Source organism: Geotrypetes seraphini, chromosome 10 (genome assembly GCF_902459505.1).
Source record: "Geotrypetes seraphini chromosome 10, aGeoSer1.1, whole genome shotgun sequence".
Taxonomy (NCBI): Eukaryota; Metazoa; Chordata; class Amphibia; order Gymnophiona; family Dermophiidae; genus Geotrypetes; species Geotrypetes seraphini.
Window position 1 is genome coordinate 67,373,967 of NC_047093.1, and position 22,820 is coordinate 67,396,786.

At 42.8% G+C, this 22,820-nt stretch overlaps 1 protein-coding gene across 4 annotated transcripts in view; it reads left to right on the forward strand.

The window, feature by feature from the left end:
* Positions 1 to 632: 632 nt before the first annotated feature.
* GARNL3 (GTPase activating Rap/RanGAP domain like 3) overlaps positions 633 to 22,820 on the forward strand; it is a 564,903-nt gene continuing 542,715 nt past the window's right edge. For 2 of the 4 annotated variants that reach the window (XM_033962147.1, XM_033962149.1), the window contains exon 1: positions 634 to 1,210. In XM_033962147.1, coding sequence (XP_033818038.1) covers positions 1,110 to 1,210 — 101 coding nt within the window. In that variant the 5' untranslated portion in view covers positions 634 to 1,109. Of the gene's footprint in view, positions 1,211 to 22,820 lie in introns of all 4 variants that reach the window. The other 2 variants (XM_033962150.1, XM_033962148.1) reach the window with 2 other exon arrangements.

Consider the following 22,820-nt stretch of genomic DNA (forward strand, 5'->3'; position numbering starts at 1 on the left):
CCAATAGTTAATGTTCAGTTAGGACACCTTTTTGTGTCTTTTAGCCATAATTGCTAGATAAAAATGTCCTAATTTTGTCCCTATAGGTGTTTTTTCTTGTCCCATCATCCTTGAAAATTGTCCAAATTCTGGGCCCACCCAAATCCCTCCCCCTTGCAATTTAGATGAATTGCAGAGAAAACCATCTCAAATCTCAGTTTTGAAAATCGAGACTTGGACGTTTGCCTGTGAAACACCCCCCTCCCCCCCCTGCTTTTGAGATGTTTTTCTCTTTTGAAAATGAGTGCTGTAGTGTTGCATGAAAGTGCAGGATGCATATCTATCTGGTGAATATTCATGAATAATATCCTGAAAACCTCACTGGCTAGAGATCTTAGCCTTTAGCAGGATGGAATCATTGCATAATAGTAAAATAAGGTTTAAGGATGACTTGCATTGCACTGTACAAAGTTCTTAGGCAAGTAAAAGAATCGTTTTATCTGCAGTTTGGCGAAGCAGGGAAACGAGAGAACGACACGTGGACAAATTGAGTCCCCCGTCCCGCAGGATCTATCTCCGTCCCCGCGAGTTCCGCCCCTGTCCCCGCCCCCCGCGAGCTCTGTCCTCGCCTGCACGCGCCTCGATCGCTGACGATTTTTAAAGCGTTCGAGCTCGAGCCTTGTGCAGACGAGGCGCTGCTGCAGTCAGAGCGGGCAGGCTTTAGGACCTACCAGGACGCCATCTTTGGAACCGGAGAGGAACTGCATCTCCCCTCTCCAGGCTGCAGCCCCAGATCGTAGCTTTGGTCCAGTAGTTACCTGCAATAGCTGCAGTAGGGCTGGAGGCGTGACTGGGAGGGGTGGGGGGGCCACTGGGCAGGAAGGAGCTCCCCCGACTAGCGCTCATTCACAACACAACCCATTTGTACACTCACTGGATAAAAAGGAGCAAGCCTCGGACGCTTGAAACTAGAGGATTTACAGCACCCTTCTATTCTTCCCAATGAGCCTGAGCTGAACTACTGTGCCCGGCCACACACTGCAACCGTCCATCTGTATTAAATTCAGTGGAGGGAGGGGGCGCCTGAAACTTATTCCATCAGCAAAAGGAGAAAATCCTGCCCTTTCATTATGGACGTTGAAGTTGAATCCTACCTTGGTAAAGAGAAATCCTCTATCATGCGAAAGAGAGCTGCCCTGCTCAGGAAGGGATGCAGCTTTGAAATACAAAGGTATGTGCAAAAATACCCGCCCAGGGCTGTCAGGATTTCTTGTTTCTAATGTCTGCGGTATAAAAGATCATCTGTAGCTTACTTTGGACAGTTTGCATTCATTCAGAAAACGGAAAGCCTGTGACACCTTGCATTACTATCATAAAGGTATAAATGTTCACTAAAAAGAGCTAACTAGGGTAAATGAGTCGCACGCAAATACATTTTCACTCTGCTCTCAAACTAGGCGCCCGCTTTCATAACGCGCGCGCGAACTTGTTCTCATAAGAAAAAGCGGGCGCGCATTTGGACTTGGGCGTCTAAAGGGCATGCCTCTGACATTACACCCGGGGCTTTGTTAGATGTGCTCATGGATGTTTACACACGTGGCACCCTCGGTTTTTCTCAAACTAGTACACACAGAGCTTAGGTATGAAAATCATTTTGGTTCCTGTGAGCTGGATTGCACGCAGACCAATGTAGTGAGGCTCCTTACTGAAAAAGTACTCTCAAATCGGGGGTTCTCAATCTCCACCCAGTCCTCGGAGCACCCCAAGCCAGTCAGGTGTTCAGGATACCCACAATGCGTGAGAGAAATTTGCATGTGCTACCTGGGTTGTATGCAAATCTATCTTATGCTTACTCGTTGCAAGCATCCTGGAAATTTGACTGGCTAGGTATATCTTGAGAACCTCTGCCCTAAAAGATTGTATCTAATGTAAATATATATCTTTATCTATATTTAATATATATGTACTGTATCTCTTTATATGTACGTGTGTATGTGTGTTTGAGATTTTCACATTGTAATCCTTTATGTCAGGGGTGTCCAATGTCGGTCCTCGAGGGCCGCAATCCAGTCGGGTTTTCAGGATTTTCCCCAATGAATATGCATTGAAAGCAGTGCATGCACATAGATCTCATGCATATTCATTGGGGAAATCCTGAAAACCCGACTGGATTGCGGCCCTCGAGGACCGACATTGGACACCCCTGCTTTATGTGGTCAACAACCAAAATATTAAACTGAACCAGATATACACAAAACTGTAACGACCTACAATTTGTATGTATTTTGGGGAAATACTGCAAATTTATTTTAATCATAACAGAATCTTAGTTAGAATGCAAAACATTTGACGGCAAGTATTAAAATGCATTGTTGAAAGTCTCAGAACAGTCTGTTGAGGAAGGAGACTGCACAGCTGTATAAAAACCAGCCAGGTAGATGTAGTGAAACCAGCTGCTTTACAAGCTTATTTATTTAGTTTTCTATACCATTCTCCCAGGAGAGCTCAGAACGGTTTACATGAATTTATTCAGGTACTCAAGCATTTTTTCCCTGTCTGTCCCGGTGGGCTCACAATCTATCTAATGTACCTGGGGCAATGGGGGGATTAAGTGACTTGCCCAGGGTCACAAGGTGTAGCGTGGGTTTGAACCCACAACCCCAGGGCTCTGAGGCTGTAGCTTTAACCACTGCGCCACACTCTCGAGGAACAAATACACACATTTCTATTAGAAAACCACAACTATGCATTACATACAAGCAATGTAGTTTGCATGTATGCATATCACACAGCTCTCGGGGCTAGATTCACTAAGTGCACGGATCGGATCCGATCCGTGAGGGATCTGATCCGCATTCGTGCCTGTGGGGGCTGATTCACAAATCGCCCTCATGCAAATGAGGGTGATTGGAATCACACCCCCACCAGACTCAGTTGGATTGCTGGCCCTATGTGCTAAGCAGAGCAAGGCAATTTCTTTTCTTTAATTTTTTTTTTTTCTTCCCAAGCCCGTGGTTTTAACCCGCTTTAAGCCCGTGGGTTAAAACCACGGACTTGCCCTGGCGGGGAAGGGTGGGAGAGTCGGGGCAGGCAGGAGTTTGGGGCAGAGAGTAGAAAAACAGGGCAGAAGGCAGGGCAGTCGGAAAGGACTTGAGCGACTGGTCCTCAGCAGTCGCTTGTTTGTGATCGGCCAGCCCAGTCGGTGTTGCAGGGTTTTTGCTAGTGAACCGCTGCCTGCCATCATTTGAATGCCGCTCCCTCTCATTTGCATGAGCGGATCGGAGGATGGTCGGGACACAGGCTAGTGATTCGGAGGGAAATCGGGTCGCAAAGAGGTCGCAAACCGATCGGTTTGCTTAGTGAATCTAGCCCAAAGACAGCGGAAGATGTACTTCGGCTGTCTTCACTAGCACTCAGCATTTTGAGATTAAATAATTCTGTTTTCTTATGTACCTGCAGATGCTGCTTCCTCTAGTGAACACAATTCTGAATTCTTTGTCTACTTGTGCTTACTTGGTGTATCGTATTAAGGAAGTAGTAGTTTTTCTTGCTGTAATAGACAGTAGATTATAGTGCAAGTCTTTCCAGGCTCTTGCTGTCTCAGCTCCCACCAAACACATTTAAAACCATGAAAATAAATTCCCTAAAGGAGCTCAGAACAGTTTACATGAATTCATTTAGGTACTCAAGCTCACAATCTATCTAATGTACCTGGGCCAATTAAGCGACTTGCCCAGGGTCACAAGGGGCAGCGCGGGTTTGAACCCACAACCTCAGGGTGCTGAGGCTGTAGCTTGAACCACTGTTCCACAGTCATCTCTGTTAAAGCTCTCGGTGATCACCATAGTCTTCCATTAGATGAGGCTTTTTCAGTCTGGGAATTAACAACTGCTATCTAGATGTTTGTACATGTGTCGGCCACCTTATCACTGCCTGTAAAACAAGTGTTTGCAGTGCTATTGCACTTAAATAATCAATGTTTTCATTCTGTGGTACAAGGTAGAGAGAATAGCCAAGAACCACTTAGTGAGTTATAGGGCAGTGTAATTTGTTTGAGGAGGACTTGAGAAGCAAATGGATTCTGTTATAAAATGTGAGTATTCAGAGTGCTCTGGATAGATCATATGCTCAGGAAAAGCCAGAAGTATGGACAGTTCTCAACTTACCACTGCTACTTATCACTTATATAGCGCTGAAAATGTATGCAGCGCTGTACATTTTGACTTCTGTAGACAGTCCCTGCTCGGAAGAGCTTACAATCTAACTTGGACTAGGGTTACCAGATTTTCCTGAAGGAAAATCTGGACACATGGCCCGCCCCCCATTCTACTTGTGCCACGCCCCATCCTGCCCCCAGCCCCACCCCCAGGCAGCATCCGCACATGTCCAGACGTGACACAATGACGTCATGTGTGCGTGATGTCACTGCGTTGGCAACCGCTCACGCGCGGATGCCCCTTTCCCCACCTGATTTTGACGGGAAGCTTTTCAAAACCCGGATAAAGGGCCGGGTTTTGAAAAGCTGTCCGGACCCCTGGATATGTCCTCGAAAAGGAGGACATGTTCGGAGAAATGCGGACATCTGGTAACCCTAACTTGGACTCGTCTACAAGAGTAAAAAATGTTACTCCTTTTCTGATTAAATCACACTGGCTTCCCATTAATCATCGCATTACTTATAAAATTTTACTACTAACATTCAAAACTCTCGATACCAACGAACCTCAATTCATTAATAAAGTACTTATTCCATATAGTCCCTCACGTTCTCTTCGATCGGTTCATAGACAAAACCGCGGAAGACAAAGGCGCGCGCCGACAACTGAGCGCAAGACGGAGGTGTGCGCCGAAGAAAATTACTGTTTTTAGGGGCTCCGACGGGGGGTTTTGTTAGGGAGCCCCCCCACTTTACTTAATACAGATTGTGGCGGCGTTGTGGGGGGCTTGGGGGGTTGTAACCCCCCACATTTTACTGGAAACTTCACTTTTTCCCTAAAAACAGGGAAAAAGTGAAGTTTTTAGTAAAATGGGGGGTTACACCCCCCCAAACCCCCCCCAATGTGGCGCGATCTGTATAAAGTAAAGTGGGGGGGGTTCCTCCCCCCACACCCCCCTGTCGGAGCCTATAAAAACAGTAATTTTCTTTGGTGCGCGCCTCCGCGCTGCGCTCAATTGTCTGCGCGCGCCTTTGTCCCGGTGCGCTTTTGACCTGACACCCTTCGATCAACTAACCAAAAATTTATAGTAATTCCCTCCTTGAAAATTATTGGAACCCGTCGTCAGTATATGTTTTCAGTAACAGCGCCACAACTCTGGAATTCTTTACCTCTACAATAAAGAGATGAAAGTAATCTAAGTCATTTTAAAAAGAACTTAAAAAGCTTCTTATTTAAGGATGCTTTTAACTTGTAAATTGCTTTTCTAGACCCTCTTCCTTCCTCTGCATTTTTCTTTAACCTTCCCCCCCTTAACGTTTGTCTTTCTTTTACCCAGTGTATCAGTCCGTAAGTCTGCTAGTTGTATTCATTGTTTTAAACATTTTTTTAAATATATCTATTGTTTAAACCAGTGGTTCCCAACCCTGTCCTGGAGGAACACCAGGCCAATTGGGTTTTCAGGCTAGCCCTAATGAATATGCATGAAGCAAATTTGCATGCCTATCACTTCCATCATATGCAAATCTCTCTCATGCATATTCATTAGGGCTAGCCTGAAAACCCGATTGGCCTGGTGTTCCTCCAGGACAGGGTTGGGAATCACTGGTTTAAACTATTTCTGCTTTTTTGTTTTCTGTTTCTTTTTTTTTTTCTTCTTTTTGTTTTTAATATCATGTTAAATTATATGTTACTCTTACATATTGTAACTCGCTTAGAAAAATTTTAATTAAGTGATCAATTAAATAAAAATAAAACTTGAAACTTGGACAGACAGACACGACATATAGGGTTAGGGATGCAGAACCCGAGGTGAGAGGAGTTAGGAGTTGAAAGCACTTCCCTACAGTGTAATCCTGAATTGTATTTAATAAAAAGCAGCAAAGACACAGCATTAGAGCAGTATGTGAAAAGAGATATAGAGCTTTCAAATATCATTCTTTAGTAGAATGCTGAAAGCATTCAGAAGCTAAAAAGGCAAAGTTAAACATGTGCTCTTGAAATGGTCTTGGATTTTTGACTGAGATCTTTGGTTTCTGGTGTGGTTATTTGCATTCATGTACAATGCCTGTTAAAAAAACAACAAACAACCCCCCCCCCAAAAAAAAAAAAAAAAAAAAGCTCAGGGCTATTTGTAGAAATAAGAACCTACAATATTATGAAATGCAGGGCCATAAGATATATTGGCCGAGAAGCATTCACAGTTGTTCCAAAATAGTCTCCTTGGAATTGGAGGAAAGCAGCCACAAACAGAACGTGTTCTCAATTTCTAAACAGAAAACAGATCTTGGCAGGTTATGAGGTCCGTATTACTTCTCTGATAACTAAAAAACAAACTTCTCCAAATCATTATTGCTTTATCAATCTGCTGCAAAATTAGATTATTTTATTTTGAGGAAACTTCCTTCACGTACTCTAGAAGTAGATGGTTGTCTGTTGAAAGTGGTCAGACGTGCAGAAATTGAGGAGGCCTCTAATTCCTCTACTCCCTCTCCCCTCCCCCGATTTCCCCATCCACCAAATGCCCTTTCATCCAGATCTCACCCTTCCTTTCTTCTCCTCCCCCCCTCCCCCGGTCCACCAAATGCCCTTCCATCCAGCAACCCTCCCTTCATTTAAACATCAGCTGCAGGGGGTCTTTGTGGGCTGGAATGTCCTTCTCTTCTCCCACCAAGTTCTGAAGTCTCCCTTACCTTTTAAAATGCAAAGGGGTCACTGGCATGACAGAAACTCTCTAGGGCTGCTAGCAGCTTCCCCAGCACTGTTTCTTTGTCATGGTCCGCCAAAGTAGAGACAGGAAGTTGCAACAGAGAGGCGGACCATAGTAAAGGAAAAGCGCTGGGAAAGCTGTGAGCAGCACTATTGATCCCTTTGTATTTTAAAATGTGAAGGGGCTTGGGAACTGGGTAAGGAGAAGGGAAGGACATTCCAGCCCATGGGGAAACCCTGGAGCTGCGAGGCCCAGGTCATCTGCCCTGTTTGCCTTCCCCCCACCCCCGACTGGAAAAGGCTTTAAAGATGCGCTAAGTATAGAAAATTTGACAAGGTGGCTACAGAGAATGTGCTCTCCCAAAGGATGATAGAGCTGACAAGGAGCTGGATGCTCAAGATAGTAATGATGAAGAGGAAGGAAAATCATAGGGTTAAAAGCTGAGGTGAAAAAGGATCACAGTGCAAGTGTTACTCAAAATATTAAACTAAATTTAAGGGTCTGGAGAGTCATTAAAGTTCAGAGAGAAGCAATGTGATGTGGCAGAGGAGTGATTATAAGTCACTTGAGAAGCAGATTCTCAGAGGGATGGAATGTTCCAGAAGAAATTAGAGAATTTTACACTAACACCTGGATTCTATCTAAGGTGTCCAGATTTGGATGTGCACCCAAGATGAGTGCACAGTTCAACTGAGTAACAAGCAATTATTGAAGTTAATTGGCACTCATTAAAATTTGCACATGTGTCTGGCTGTGTGCTATTCTAAAAGAACGGCACCTAACTCCTAGCAACTTGATAATGATATCAAGTTTTTGTAGCAGAATACAGAAGTAGATCTCCAGTCCTTTTTTCTGCATCAAACACCATCCTCCGCCTCCAACCCTGCTCATCTGCTGCTGCCCTGATGGGTGGTACATCATTAGTCTGACATGTCCGGTGAAACCTGGCCACCTTGGGAGGTTCTGCCGGTAGTGAAACTACCGAAGGCATAGCTTTCAGCTTCACAGATGCGCGCAAGTCCCAGTGGCACGACAAGTCCATGTGCCATGACTGGAGTGACATCTAACTCTACTAGCACATAAATCAAAAGAGGGTGTGGCCAGGGGGCATTCTAAAAAGTTGCACACTTAGTTATAGAATATGGCCTTAAACTTGGGTGCCACCTTTTACACCAGGCATAAATCTTGTACCTGTAGCTAGATACCACATCAGCTTTCATTCGTCTCAAAGGACCTTCAGAGGAAAACCTTCCACAGTGAATAGCAATGATTGTAGCTATGTCGCTGAAACGTCTTCATAATTGATCATCCAGGTCAAGTTTCAAGTTTTATTAAAATTTGACTTGATCGCTTATCTAGTTTTACTAAACGAAATACAATTTTTTAAAAAGAACATAAAAAGTCATACGAATTTATGATTTGTGAATAGCAAATAACATGAACAATGCAAAACACATATACTTACTGGTACATAAGGATAGAGGGGGTAGAACTACAATCTGTCGTGTCGTGTGTATTTATTTATTTGCTTCAATTTCTATCCTGCCCTCCCAGGAGCTCAGAATGGGGTACAAAAGTACATTCACAATATATTACAAAGACATCCCCTGATACAATTCAGATAAGTTCTTAGCTCTCATTAAGATATAAAACATTAACCCCCTCTTCTGTTAAACTGCGCTAGCAGTTTTTAGTGCAGAGAGCCGTGCTGAATGGCCCGCGCTGCTCCAGACGCTCATAGGAACTCTATGAGTGTTGGAAGCAGTGCGGGGAACCGCGCTGAATAGCCCGCACTGCTCCCAACGCTTATAGAGTTCCTATGAGCGTCTGGAGCAGCGCAGGCCATTCAGCTTGGCTCTCTCTGTACTAAGAAGAGGCCCTAAGAGTGATTATATGATCAAGTTAAAGCATATGGTAAAATTTTTAAAATAAACTAAAGCATGATATGAAGACTTGAATGGATGATCAATTCCCAGGACTTATGAAGATGTTTCAGTGATATTCCCCTGAAGGTCCTTTGTGATGAGTGAAAATTGTTGTGGGATGGGTATGAGTGAATTAAGTACTGATAGTTTATGAAGACACATCCCTGAGTTGGTGCCAATTTTGGTGCATATTCACCTATAGTTAGATGGCAGAATCAGCACTAAGAGTGATTCTATAAAGGGTGAATCTGGTCCTGTCACACCAGGACAGAAATTCCCATCATAGGCTTCTCTGGCACAAATATAAATTTATTTATTTTTTTTCATTATTTATTTATTATTTTTCAATAACATATCAAGTATCCACTTGTCCACTTGTACAGAAAGGTACAGTTAGGCAGAAAATAAAATACAATACAAAACAAACTATAAAATACTAACCCAATATAGCTTAACTTTAACTCAAGTCCTCAATAAGGGTCCAAGATGTAGAATCAGCGAGAAATAGGAATAAAAGCTAACAATTATGTTGGTGAGACAGGAAATCAAACAATCTAAGAGTACTTCATATTTCCCCTCCTTTTTTCAGGCAAGCCTCTGACAAGAAGGCTGTCAATGTGCAGGGATCAGAGAAAACATATTTTTACATTTGATACACTATCACACATTTGCATGGGTGGCGAAGAAAATAGGTGGCCTAAGAGCGATAACACCTGGCTTTAACAACAAAAATTCACGTCGACGTTTTTGTGTGTCTTGTGACAGATCTGGAAACATTTGTATTTTATACCCTAGAAATTCTTTCTGTTTATTTTTAAAGAAAAGTCTTAATAGCCAATTCTTATCTGGTGCTAAGGCAACTGTAAGAAGAAGTGTTGCCGGCATTGCGACTTCCCTGTCTGAAAGTTCCAGCATTGTAGAAATATTAAGCGATTGTTGATTGTCTTCCTTTAACTTTTCTTCCCTTTTTATCTACTATAATAAAATGCCGCCCTGATCTGTAGTCCTGTGGTTGGCAGAGTACGCATGCATGAGAGGCGGTGCGAAGCGGTGGCTGCTGGGAGGAGGGCTTCGAGCCGCTGAGGGTCGGGTGCTGCTCCCGTGAGGATCGTGGCCGGCTGTAACAAACTTCATGCAGTCACTTGTGTGGTTTGCATGGATGCAATTACTGCCTAACTGGGAGGCTGCAACTGCATTCAGGGGCGTAGTAAGGGGGGTGGACTCTGCCCCCCCGCCTCTTCCCATTCCTCCCCTCCATGCGTACGCCCCCTTCCCTTCCCCCATTCCTCTAGCTGATGTTGTTGTTCGCGGTGGTCAACAACGTGCTCTTTGCGACCCCATCAGCTCTCCCGCTGACATCACTTCCAGGTGCCGGACATAGGAAGTGACATCAGAGGGAGGGCCAATGGGGTCACGAGAAGCACGTTGTTGACCGTTGCGAGCAACAACTTCAACTAGAGGTGTGGAGGAAGGGAAGAGGGGGCGCACGCAGCAGTGGTATCGTGGAAGGATAGCGGGATGGAGGCGAGGGTGCCACCGCCCCAGGCACCTCTCACCCTTGCTACACCACTGACTGCATTCACTTTAATTGCATAGGAAAAGTATTTTTCTGTATGTGCGGTAGCTCTGTGGGAATACTCCCAACTGTTGACACATATTTACTGCTCATTAAGTTTTGCATTTAGGCAGTCTTTTACTAAGCTGGACTAGTCTTCCACTTCAGGTTATTGAGGTCAGCAGCGTGCCAGATTTTAAGGCTAGATGGGACAGACATGTGGGATCTATCCGCAAAGATAGATAGGGAGGGTCATTGGAGTGGGCAGACTTGATGGGCCGTGGCCCTTATCTGCCGTCTATTTCTAAGCTGTGGACCCATGCTAACGCCTACCATGCATTAAAACCAGCAACATGGGAAAAGATCTGCATTAGCTGCCTAACACATGTAGAAACAGGAACCAGGCATGACATGGATGGATCAGAAGAGCTGCTGGCTATGACAGCTAGCACATGGGTCAGTGTAGTTTTCAGAATCATTGGCTTAGTGCCTCGCATTCTAAAGGGGCCTCAAACTTCATTAGCATGGAAAACTGTTAGAATTGACTTCCTGATTACTCGAGGAAGGAGCGGGGGGGGGGGGCCGCTTAAATGTTACAGCTTAGGGGGTCACAATACACATGAATCTGGCCCTGCTTGTGATGCAAGATAGGAAAGTAAGGTGCGCTAAATGGGAGTCATTATTATTCCGATAGATTTGATGATTTCTGGCTGTGTGAAAAAGTAATGAACGGCCTGGCAGAAAGCATTGTGACATACTTACAAGTGACATCGTCAAAATAACTGCTTGCAGTGTGTACATTCGCTTCTCCATGACATTCTAGACTAAATTGTGGAAAATGTGTCAACTGGCAAGTTATACGCGAGACCCATTTGTTGGACAATTCGGTGTGTCTGTGGTGAGGTTTGAAGAATTTTGTCCCTTTTATTGGATCAAGTATTTAAAGCACCTATCACTATGAACTTGCAGACCTGAGCAAACCATGAATCTTATTCCCTTGGGTAAGAGCATTGCTTGCAACAAAGCTGCCTGTGGAATCTGCTGTCGCATCCTAGCTATATCCTTAAACTTTGGCCACAGTTTGATGGCTGGGACTATATCTGATGACTTTTTTAGTGGAGGGGATCCAAGAAACATTAGGCAAAATCATCTGCCAGTAACAATAACTTTCCCTTCAGTTTGAGCCCTTCAGTGCTGGTGAACTGCCAGGTGTTTGCGGCCCAGACCCAGAACCTAAGGAGAGAACAAGAAAGCATAGAAATTCTAATGGAGACACAAACACAGGGCACTCATCATTGAGAAGCAAGGCAGGAATAGGGTTACCATATGTCTGGGAAAACCCAGACATGTCCTTTTTTTAGAGGTCTATTCGGGTATTCGGACGGGTTTTTTTTTTTAGATTGAGGGAGTCTGTCCGGGTTTAGCTGGCTCTCGACTCCCACGCCTACCTCCTTCCTAGCCGCTGCATTGAATCTTCGGGCAGCTCAGCAGCAGCAATGAGGTGAGCCTGCTGCCGTAGGCTGGTCCTGCCTATGTGGGAAGCAACTTCTGGGACATGCCAACAGCAGCAGGCTGACCTAGTTGCCACTGCCAGGTTGCCCGATGATTCCATACAGCTGCCAGGGAGGTGGGGGAGCCGGGAAGTGGAGAGAGAGGTCATGCGGATTCCGCTGGAGGGCTGGAAGGAGAGAGAGATACAGACAGACAGAAAAGCACCTGTGGGGGTGAAATTTGAAAGGAGAGAGAGAGAAAAAAAAAAGAGAGAGAAGCACCCATGGCTAGGGGGTAGGGAGAGATGCTTCCATGGGGAGTTTGGGGGGAATAGAAGATGAAGAGGGAGAGAGAGGCAGATGCTGGTGGAAGGGGGGGGGTCAGATTGAGAAAGATGGTGGATTCAGGGAGGGGGAGAGAGATGCAATACTTTTGGGGGGGGGGGCAAGGAAGAGAAGAGAGAGAGAGATTGGTCCTGGGGTAGGGTACAGGAGAATAAGTAAAGACGGAGGAGAAGTTGGACATGGGCGGAATATGGGGACAAGGATAGAAAAATGGCCTTGGAGGCAAGGGAAGGAAGAAGAGACAGGGATGGAGCTGGGACTGATACTACTACTACTTGTCATTTCTATAGTGCTACTAGACATACGCAGTGTTCACATTCTATGCAGGTAAAAAGGTACAGAGGATGGGAAGGGGGACTAACGAGTGAAAGGATTGGGGCAGGGCTTGGTAGGCAGGGTGTAGGCAGGGTAAGGGGGTGGGGTATGGTGGGGATAGGTGCAGGGGGTGGGAGGGGCCAGGGCGGGGTAAGGTGTTCACTTTTTTGTTTTCACAAATATGGTAACCCTAGGCTGAGGTCAAGCAGAGAATATAACGGGGTCCAGGAAGAAACAGGCAGCCAAAACGCAGCAACTAATAGAGAACGAGCTCTTCAAGAAAACTGAACAGTGGCTTATATTACAGTAGGAGGAGGAGGAGGAGGAAATCTTCACTTTTACGGGTCCCACGGTGACAAGAGACATCCGCTAAAACTTAGGGGAGGAAGATTTCATGGGGACGCCAGGAAATACTTTTTTACTGAGAGGGTGATTGATAGATGGAATGGTCTTCCACGTCAGGTAGTCGAGGCTAGTAGCACGCTTGACTTCAAGAGACGATGGGACAAACATGTGGGGTCGCTACAGAGGTATGATAGGGGATAGTTTCTCGAGGGTGGAAGGGATCATGATTGGGCAGACTTGTTGGGCCGTTGGCCCTTTTCTGCCGTCATATTCTATGTTTCTATGTAGTCCAGACAGAAGCATAATGGTTTCTGGCAGGAAACAGCAGCCATGCTATGAACAGACAAGGCCAGCCTGCCAGGTGAGGTATACCCAACAAGAGAGAAAGTCTCCCCTGACCCAATTCGAGTGAGGGGGAGAGACAGTCTTGATCACAATTCCCATATAAAAATTTATTTGTTGAGTCCTCAGTCCCACAGCCCGCAAAAGGGGAAACACCACCCCTAATGCTCAGCTGCCACAATCATACACTAGCCCCGTCCTGAAGAAGAAGGCGAAACGCGTTGGTGGGGAACAGTGCGGCCACACAGTTGATATATATATATATATAAGATAAGTGCATTATTCATTAGTGAATTTTTGAAAATGGAATGCTTTAATAATAAGATGAAGTTTTTATAAGCAAAAAAGATGAAGAAATATTTATATATTTAATATGTTTATATATTTATATATATATATTTATTTATATATTTAATATGTTTTAAAGAAAATTTTCATGACAAGTTACGAGTTGAACTATAAAATATAAAAATAAAAAAATATTAGGTTTGTTATACAGGGTGAACTCAGTGAGGAGTGTTGCTACGCTGATATTTTTCAGAGTAGCGTTCTGAGATATCCCCAGTGTCTATATATATAAAGTTTAGTTCTTTGCATTTGGAGTTATACATGGCAAGATAGCTAGTTTGCTTTGGACAATCATACACCCAGCAGAGTATTACGTGCGAAACATCCTTGGATAACCCAAATTGTGATTTATGTGATTAAATTAGTGCACAATTAGTGTGCTAATAGTGAATCAAACTAAATAAGCAAATAATTCAAAAGAAATAAATTGTCAGGCTGTCTCTGCCCCCCGACCCGAGGGTACACAGCAGCCAAAGTTCATCCAAGCCGAACAAAAAATCTCAAAAGCTGGACAAGCAAATTATGCAAAGAGAGCGTAGTGCTTATCTTCTCCACCAAAATCCAGAGTAAGCTTATATAGCCTGCATGTTCATAAGTTCGACATCAATTGGTAGAAGGTGAAAACTTCATCTCAGTAGAACTCTTCCAGGAGTTGAATCCCCTCCAGGTGAGCAACATAATCTCACATAATGCTGTAGCAATATGAAAAGTATTTCTTGTTTGCTTTTCACAAATGGAAAACTGCAACTGCCCCTGGCTAGATCTGAGAAATAAGTAAGTAATTCTTCAATACAATATTTAATATTGCTGAATGGAAAAGCCTTCAGGACAGCTTCTATTCTCATTCACTGTATAATACAATCTTTCATGAACTACTGTTTAATCAATTCTTAGGCTCACCAAAAACCCTTGGAGAAGCTGTGTACAAAATTTAACACATACATGGCTCCATGAGCATGCATGAATGTTACCACACTAAAATATACTAGGATTTCGTTGATGAATATAAATATAGCAATTTAAGAATAGAGGCATGTCTAAGTCCGATTTGGGCATATGGCGCTAGACACCCAAAGTTGGCAGTAGGAAGATACCCATTTTTGAAAAAATATGTCTAGAATTTTTTTTTTTTAATCGTTCATCTGAACGTCCAGGCTATTGTTCGTTCAGATCACTAGGACATCTATCTTTATACCACATTTTCGACCAAAATTTCATCCAAGTCCTAAACCAAGACCTTTTGGACATGGGAGGGGGCCAGTCTTGTAATGGACTGGCCACCCAGACATGGCAACAGAGCAGTGGAACACCTTACAGGGCACTGCTGTGAATTTCACAAAAAGGGTGCCAGATAAACATCTCACCAGAACTCCCTTATAGGTTATGGTGAGCCCCCAAAACCCAATATACCCACCTGTCTACAACCCCAATAGCCCTTATAGCTGCAGTGGCACCTATATGGCAGTAGAGTAGGGTTTGGGGGGGATTTTGGTGGGTGCACATGTTCCACCATAAATGTAGTGCTTAGAGTGGCATATGGGCATGGATCCTCCTCTCTATGGTTCATCCTTTCTGTGTTTTCCTTATTTGGTTCCCCACTTTGCTCAATTACATTGTAACTTCTTCCCCTACCTTCCTTTTGTTTCCAGTTTGTTCAGTTATCGTCTAGTCTTGTGAGTTTTTAATTATTTTAAATTTATTTTATTTTGTAACTTTATTAATGTGTAAATCGCCTTGAATATTGAAAAGGCGATTAAACAAATAAATAATAAACTTGAAACTTGAAACTTGAAACTAACCCACCCCTGTGTGCAGCTCTACGAGGCTTTCTTATACCAGGTGATGATGTTATGGAGACAAGTATGTACTTTTTTAATTCTGATCTTTGTGGGGGTGTGAGGGGGGTAAATGAACACTGGGGGAGTGTGTGTGAGGTCTTTTATTTTGTCTCTGCAGAGGTTATCTGGTCATTTTGGATACCTTTTGGGCACTTATACCCGTCTCTTTATTGTGAACCACTTAGAACTGTTATGGTATTGCGGTATACAAAAATAAAGTTGTTATTATTATTATTTTTACATCGTCTAACTCGCAACGTTTAAGTTTCATCTAGGATGTCTATTAAACATTCTAATTACCCCTGCAGGACGACTAAGGGCTCCTTTTACTAAGGTGCGATAGCGTTTATAGCGCACGCTACGCGCCAAGAACTAACACCAGCTCAATGCTGGCATTAGTGTCTAGCACGCGCGGCAATGCAGCGTGCAGTAAGCATGCGCTAAAACCGCTAGCGCAGCTTAGTAAAAGGAGCCCTAAGTCTAGGTCAGCCTCCATCTTGCCCACATACTGCCCTAACCACTCCTCCAGATACGCCCCTGTCAGCTCTGGGTACACAGCAGCATTCAGAGGCATAAAAAGTTCCGCGGCACATCCAGAAGGTTGCTTTGATTATCGGCACTTGGACAACCTGTCTTTTAGTTTGTCCAAGTGCTGACTTGGGGGCGGGTTTTAAGCCATGTTTAAGTTTTGAGTATGAGCCTCATAGTCTGCAGAGCTGTATGTCCTTTTTGATTAATATACAGTATATTGAGCAAACTGAGCATCATTTTAATAAGAGAATTATTGAACATAAAAGTGCACTGAAACATAGATAAATCATTGTGGAACATTCACTCCAAATGTGCTACTTTTTTGAGGATTTATAGATTCTGGGGTTCTAGTACGCACTAGTACGTCATAGCGCGTGCTAAATATTAGTGCATGGCAACGCATCCATAGGATATAATGGACGCATTAGCACACGTTAACGTTTAGTGCGTGCAAAGACGCATTAGCGCACCTTAGTAAAAGGACCTGTCTACGCAACAGGCTAGTTGTTGGAGAGGTGGCAATCTGGATCAGTAATGTTAAGGTCAGAACAAGGACTTATTTTTCAATTCAATCCACATAGTTTATGAATTCTAAGTTCATTTTCATGTTTTGTTTTATTATATTTATAGCCATGTATTTTAAGTTCAATCACACTTTTTTATGTATTATATTGTATTTACCACTGCAAACATTCATTATTCCTGTACTCTGATGCTCCTTTATGGCCAATGTATTAATCATTATGGATTTTTCATTTTATCATCATCTATATATTTATTATTTATCATTGTGTACCCTTTTATTATGTATCAATGATTTACCTCGACTTTAAATGATATTTGATTTTTGGTTGCACACATGTTAAAAGACCAAGGCACTATGTTAGTATTACTTTTTACCCAAAATGATTAATTTTCAACCTTGAATACTTGTTTTTTAGTCTTTAATTCATGCTTTTGCACAGTTCCAGATGTTTTTAGATTTTTTAAAATGGCATACACACGTCATATGTGTCCCTGGAGAAGAGGAGAATTAGAGGGGATATGATAGAGACTTACAAGATCATGAAGGGCATAGAGAAAGTGGAGAGGGACAGATTCTTCAAACTTTCGAAAACCACAAGAACGAGAGGGCATTCGGCAAAGTTGAAAGGGGACGGATTCAAAACCAATGCTAGGAAGTTTTTCTTCACCCAACGGGTGGTGGACACCTGGAATGCGCTACCAGAGGGTGTGATAAGACAGAGTAAGGTATTAGGGTTCAAGAAGGGATTGGACAATTTTCTGGAGGAAAAGGGGATAGAGGGGTATAGATAGAGGATTACCGTACTACACAGGTCCTGGACCTGTTGGGCCGCCGTGTGAGCAGACTGCTAGGCATGATGGACCTCTGGTCTGACCCAGCAGAGGCACTTCTTATGTTCTTATCTCAATGTGATGATGTCGCTGGAATGCATGTTGGTTTTTCACCATTTTTAAATATTTGGAAGATGATAAAATTATAAAATTGATGCTGTTTTAACTCCCCTGATAATCCTCTATCAATTGATAACACTTTTGTATAGTTTTATTAGGAGCCCCTGATTTTAGCAATTTTTTACAGTCCACGTGCGGAAGTCTAGAGGATGCTACCACTGCCCCTGCTGGATACTCTCTCACAATGTCAGAGCTACCTTAAAATACCCCCCTTCCTTTTTATAAAAGCGTAGTGTGGTTGTGGTTTTTAGTGCCAGCAGCGGCAGCAACAGCTCGGGCGCTCATAGGAATTCTATGAGCGTCGGAGCTGTTACCGCCAGGGCTGGTGCTAAAAACTGCGCTATGCTTTTGTAAAAGTGGGGGATAGGTAGCTCCTCCTTAGGGGGAAGTGACACGGGAAGGAGAAGGCAGGGGCCAGGAAGTATAAGAAGGAAGAGGTGATTCCCCATATGTGTCTTAACTTCAACCACTAGACACTCTGCTTGGCTGAAGTAAGCCAACCTTTCCTTTACTGAACATCTGTGAGCCTCATCTGAGGTCTGGTTGGGGCCAGACCTTGTTACCCATCTCAAGAAGGACTTCTATAGAGTGCTTAGGGTGCATCAGTCACCCACCATAAGCCATCTCAGGACTTTTTGCTTCTGGAACAAAGACTGTTCCTTATATACCTGCCCCTGTGAAGTAACAGGGTGCAGGGATTTTCTGATGAATCAATAAAGTGTTTTTTTTGTTTTTGTTTTTGTTTTACTGCTTGTGACTGTCTGGCTCTGTGAGCACAGGCCCATTCCTAACCTCCGCTCATGCTGTTACAGTCCACTATTGACAAATTTCATGCATTTTTGAAGGTGCATTATGCTTTCTGTAAGAGATTTCATACATATTTGTTTTCAGTATAAAGGATCTTTGATTAAGGTTATTTTTGGAATGAGGTCATGTGACACTGGTAGTGCTTTTAAACATGGCAGCATACCATGCTCTGTTTCATTTGGAGCAGGACCTATAATCAGAGGGAAAGAGATGGGAAGCATTCTTTGTAGTCATGTTTTCAGTACAGTCGGTTAGGATGTTTTAATGCCTAAGTTCAAAGGCTATTATTTGCCTCTTTGTTTTTGCATTTAGAGGTTTGATCAAACTTGGTGTCTGTAGAGATTTTACACCAATTTGGGTATGCAAACTACACTTTTGATGCCTTGGTGTAGTGTGTGGCGCAGGGGTTAGAGATACAACCTTAGCACCCTGAGGTTGTGGGGTCAAATCTCTCACTGCTCCTTGTGACTCTGGGCAAGTTACTTAATCCCCTCATTGCCCCAGGTACACTAGATAGAGTTTGAGCCTACCGGGACAGATAGGGAAAATATGATAAAGTACCTGAATGTAAACCACTTGGAATATAAGTGGTATATAAATAAATAATAATAATATGAATTTTGAGAGTGTTTTACGTAAGTACAGGAAGAGTGAGTTTGATTCTTGATATGTTGTGCCCTTCTGTGTTATATATACTGTTATATGTTTGTTATAAGTTCATTTTAGTTTTTTTACTCATTGAGCTTCTTATTTAGTGAGATTTTAAATCTTTATCTTTATTAGCTTTAGATATACTGCCAAAATAGCCTGCAAGGCGTCTAAGTGGTTTACATCACAGTACTCCCCTGATATTCACGGGGATTCCATTCCAGGAACCCCCGTAAATGCTGAAAAACCGCAAATACAGTTTTTAGCGAGGGAGATAGGAGAGGGCAGCCGGAGAGGCAGGTGAGGGCAGCCGGAGCACTGGCGAGTGAAGGAAATCACTCGCGGTATGCTCTGACCGCCTCTTCCTGTATTACAGTTGGGCCCCACCAATCAGGAGCTGTGTGTCAAAGCGTGTCCATATGGTAACTGGGCAAATTCAGGTTCTGAGAAGTATGTTCGGATGCTCCTCAGCTGGCGGAGGTAGTAAAAGGAGGTTGATACTATTAGGAAACGTGGTCTGTAAGAAATAGATTTGAGTCCAGTAGTACTCCTAGGCTGTAGACGTTATCTTTGACTGTGAGGGTATTATTTCCCCAAGAAAGGCAGGAACAAGGTGCTCTATTTTCAGTTCCAGCTGGTTTAGCATGGAAGTATTCTACCTGCTGATAATTATCATAAGGGTTCACCATGGTCTTTTCCGAGCTTCCTGGCAGACTCTGACTCTGTCATGAAAATGTATTACAAAGAGGTCATTAATATTTAAACGCGCACTCCAGGCTATTCTCTATCATCAATCCAAGTAACTTCAGACTGGTCTCAAATCTCCCGTTCATGTCCAAAATCCTGGAAAAGGCAGTACAGTAAAACCTTGGTTTGCAAGCATAATTTGTTCCGAAAACATGCTTGTAATCCAAAACACTTGTATATCAAAGTAAATTTCCCCATATGAAATAATGGAAACTCCACAACCTAAAAACTTTAATACAAAATACTGTATGTACTCATATTGCAAGACCTTGCTTGTATATCAAGTTAAAATTTAACAAAATGTTTTGCTTGTCTTGCAAAACACTTGCATACCAAGTTACTTGCAATCCAAGGTTTTACTGTACTTGTACAACTACAGGATTTCATAGAAAAAAACAATTCCCGCTGTACCTACCAATCAGGTTTTAGGAAATATCACAGCACAGAAACAGTCATATTAGACATCATAGATGACTGCTGGAAATTTCTTGATAAAGGGGATGACGTATTACTTCTGGACCTAAGCACTGCATTTGACACCATAGACCAGTGATCTCAAACTCGCGGCCCAGGGGCCATACGTGGCCCACCAGTTACTATTTTGAGGCCCTTGGTATGTTTATCAAATCACAAAAGTAAAATAAAACAGTTTCTTGATCATATGTCTCTTTAGCTATAAATTACAATATTATTATTAAGACTTAGCCAAAAAGAAAGATTTATAAACTATAAAGAGTTTTACCTCATGCAAAATTGTCAGTTCTTTAATAAGACATTAACTATTTTTTCTGCGGCCCTCCAAGTACCTACAAATCCAAAATGTGGCCCTGCAAAGGGTTTGAGTTTGAGACCACTGCCATAGACCATTACCTTCTCTTGTCCAGGCTGAAGCACATTGGAATCCAGGATGCTGCACTAAGGTGGTTCTCCTCGTTCCTCAGTGAAAGATCTCAGAGAGTACTACTAGGCCGGCTACATCTCAACCAAAACCACTTAACTATGTAGTGCCACAGGGTGCCTTATCTCCACTACTTTTCAACATATATGTCAGACCAGTAATTGACATTTCAGAAAAACACCACATCCAAATCCATTCATTCGCCAATGATATCCAAATCTACCTCCCCCTGAACCCAAATCAAACCGAGCAAATCAAGAAACTACAGTACTGTTTATCCAAACTAAAGGATTCGATGACCATAAACAAACTACAGCTAAATGCAGAAGTAAATTTGAGCATGTGAATCTGGGTGCAGCTGGGGCTGGTTCTTTGTACTTATTTTGCGGATTGTTTCCCATTCACCGATTGTATTTGCTGATTGTACCCTTTCTCTGATTGTACCCATTCGCTGATTGTCCAGCCCTTCTTTATTGTAAACCGCCTCGAACTTCTACGGCTTTGGCGGTATATAAGAAATAAATTATTATTATTCTAGAAAGACACTTAAACACATATGTTGCCTTTAGAAAACAAGTTTAAATCTAAAAATCACAGTACCAATCTCTTAGCATTTTTTACTTTTTGCCAGATCTTCAGAAGTGCTTCCCATGGGCTCTCAATTATGCTCCAGAAGATGTAGTGTACTCAGTTCTTGTGAAGCATAATTGAGAGCCCATGGGAAACACTTCTGAAGACCTTGCAAAAAGTTAAAAATTGTAAGAGATTGTTTGGTACTGTGATCTAAGATTTAACTTTGGTTTCTCATTATAACGGTACCGTTTTGAAAACAAACTGTGGTCTTGTTACGTAACAGTGAGCCTTTAGAAAATAGACATCTTTTTAGACTTTTTGCCTAGATCAGGGGTGTCAAAGTCCCTCCTCGAGGGCCACAATCTAGTCGGGTTTTCAGGATTTCCCAAATGAAAATGCATGAAATCTATTAGCATAGAATGAAAGTAGTGCATGCAAATAGATCTCATACATAATCATTGGGGAAATCATGAAAGCTCGATTGGATTGTGGCCCTCGAGGAAGGACTTTGACACCCCTGGCCTAGATGCTCTATTCTAAAATTACTCCCTTGTTTTGGTTGCTTTGGTCTTAGAACTTTTGAATGTTTTTTTCCCCTTGCACAGTTTCAGTCTGTTTAACTTATTAGAATGGTAGCTAGGGCAGTTGCCTATTAAAATGCCCTATTTGTTTTCATAGTTTTGATATGCTAGAAAAGATTATTTTGACTATTCAATGTATTTGCTACCCCTTTTGTCTGAGTCTTCAGTACCAGGCAGATTGGATTGGCCAACTGGGCTTATCTTCCGTCATCTGCCATGTTACTGACACAATCATTAGCTGTCAAGCCCTATTCTGTGCACTCCTTGGGATGGAAGATTCATGTCTCTTTGTGTAATGCGAAGTGATCATACAGTCAATTGGACTCACCTAAACAATGGGCAATTATTTTTACTTTGTTGCCTATTCATTATTGTTTTGGCAGCTGTAAATTTCAGCAAGTCAAGGCACAAGAAAGGAGCATTAAACAGTAATAGATGACACAATCAAAAATGCCATTATGAACTGGCAATCCATTTTAAGCTTGGGTCAAACCCAGGCTGAACAGACGATTCAATTTTCCTGGTCAATGAGCACCCTGTTCAGCAGAATTTAATCCCAGCTGAGATAGCTTTGGATTTATGTTAGTTTGCAAAGCCATTCCAACCAGTGGCCAAAACTAGGCAATTACCTAGAGCAGAAGATTCTGAGGGAGTTTGCGTGCTTTGCTGCTGTCCAAGAGCCTCTAATGCTTGTGCGTGGTCTTTATCATAAGGCGTATGGGGACAGATTTAAAGATCTCAATCTGTATACTTTGGAAGAAAGGCGAGAGAGGGGAGATATGATAGAGATGTGTAATATCTACGTGGCGTAAATGTGCATGAATCGAGTCTCTTTCATTTGAAAGGAAGCTCTAGAATGAGAAGGCATAGAATGAAGTTAAGAGGTGATAGGCTCTGGAGTAATCTAAGGAAGACAGTCTTTGGAACTTCAGAAAAGCCGTGAAAACTTTCTTTACAAACCCAGCACCTTGAAGACCCATATCTACACCCTGACAAATGGATCTCCTAGACATGACCTAAAACTCCAAACAGAATCTCCCAAATACTTGCATGCCACCGCAAATATAACCTGAATTACTACTACATTCTCCGACAACAAACATGCATCCACTTACCTCCAAATTATATCTACACTGAATGTGCTGAAATTAAATCCACCCTATGCCCCACTAAGTCAGTATTTTATGTCTGCATATTATGTCTATACTGTAAT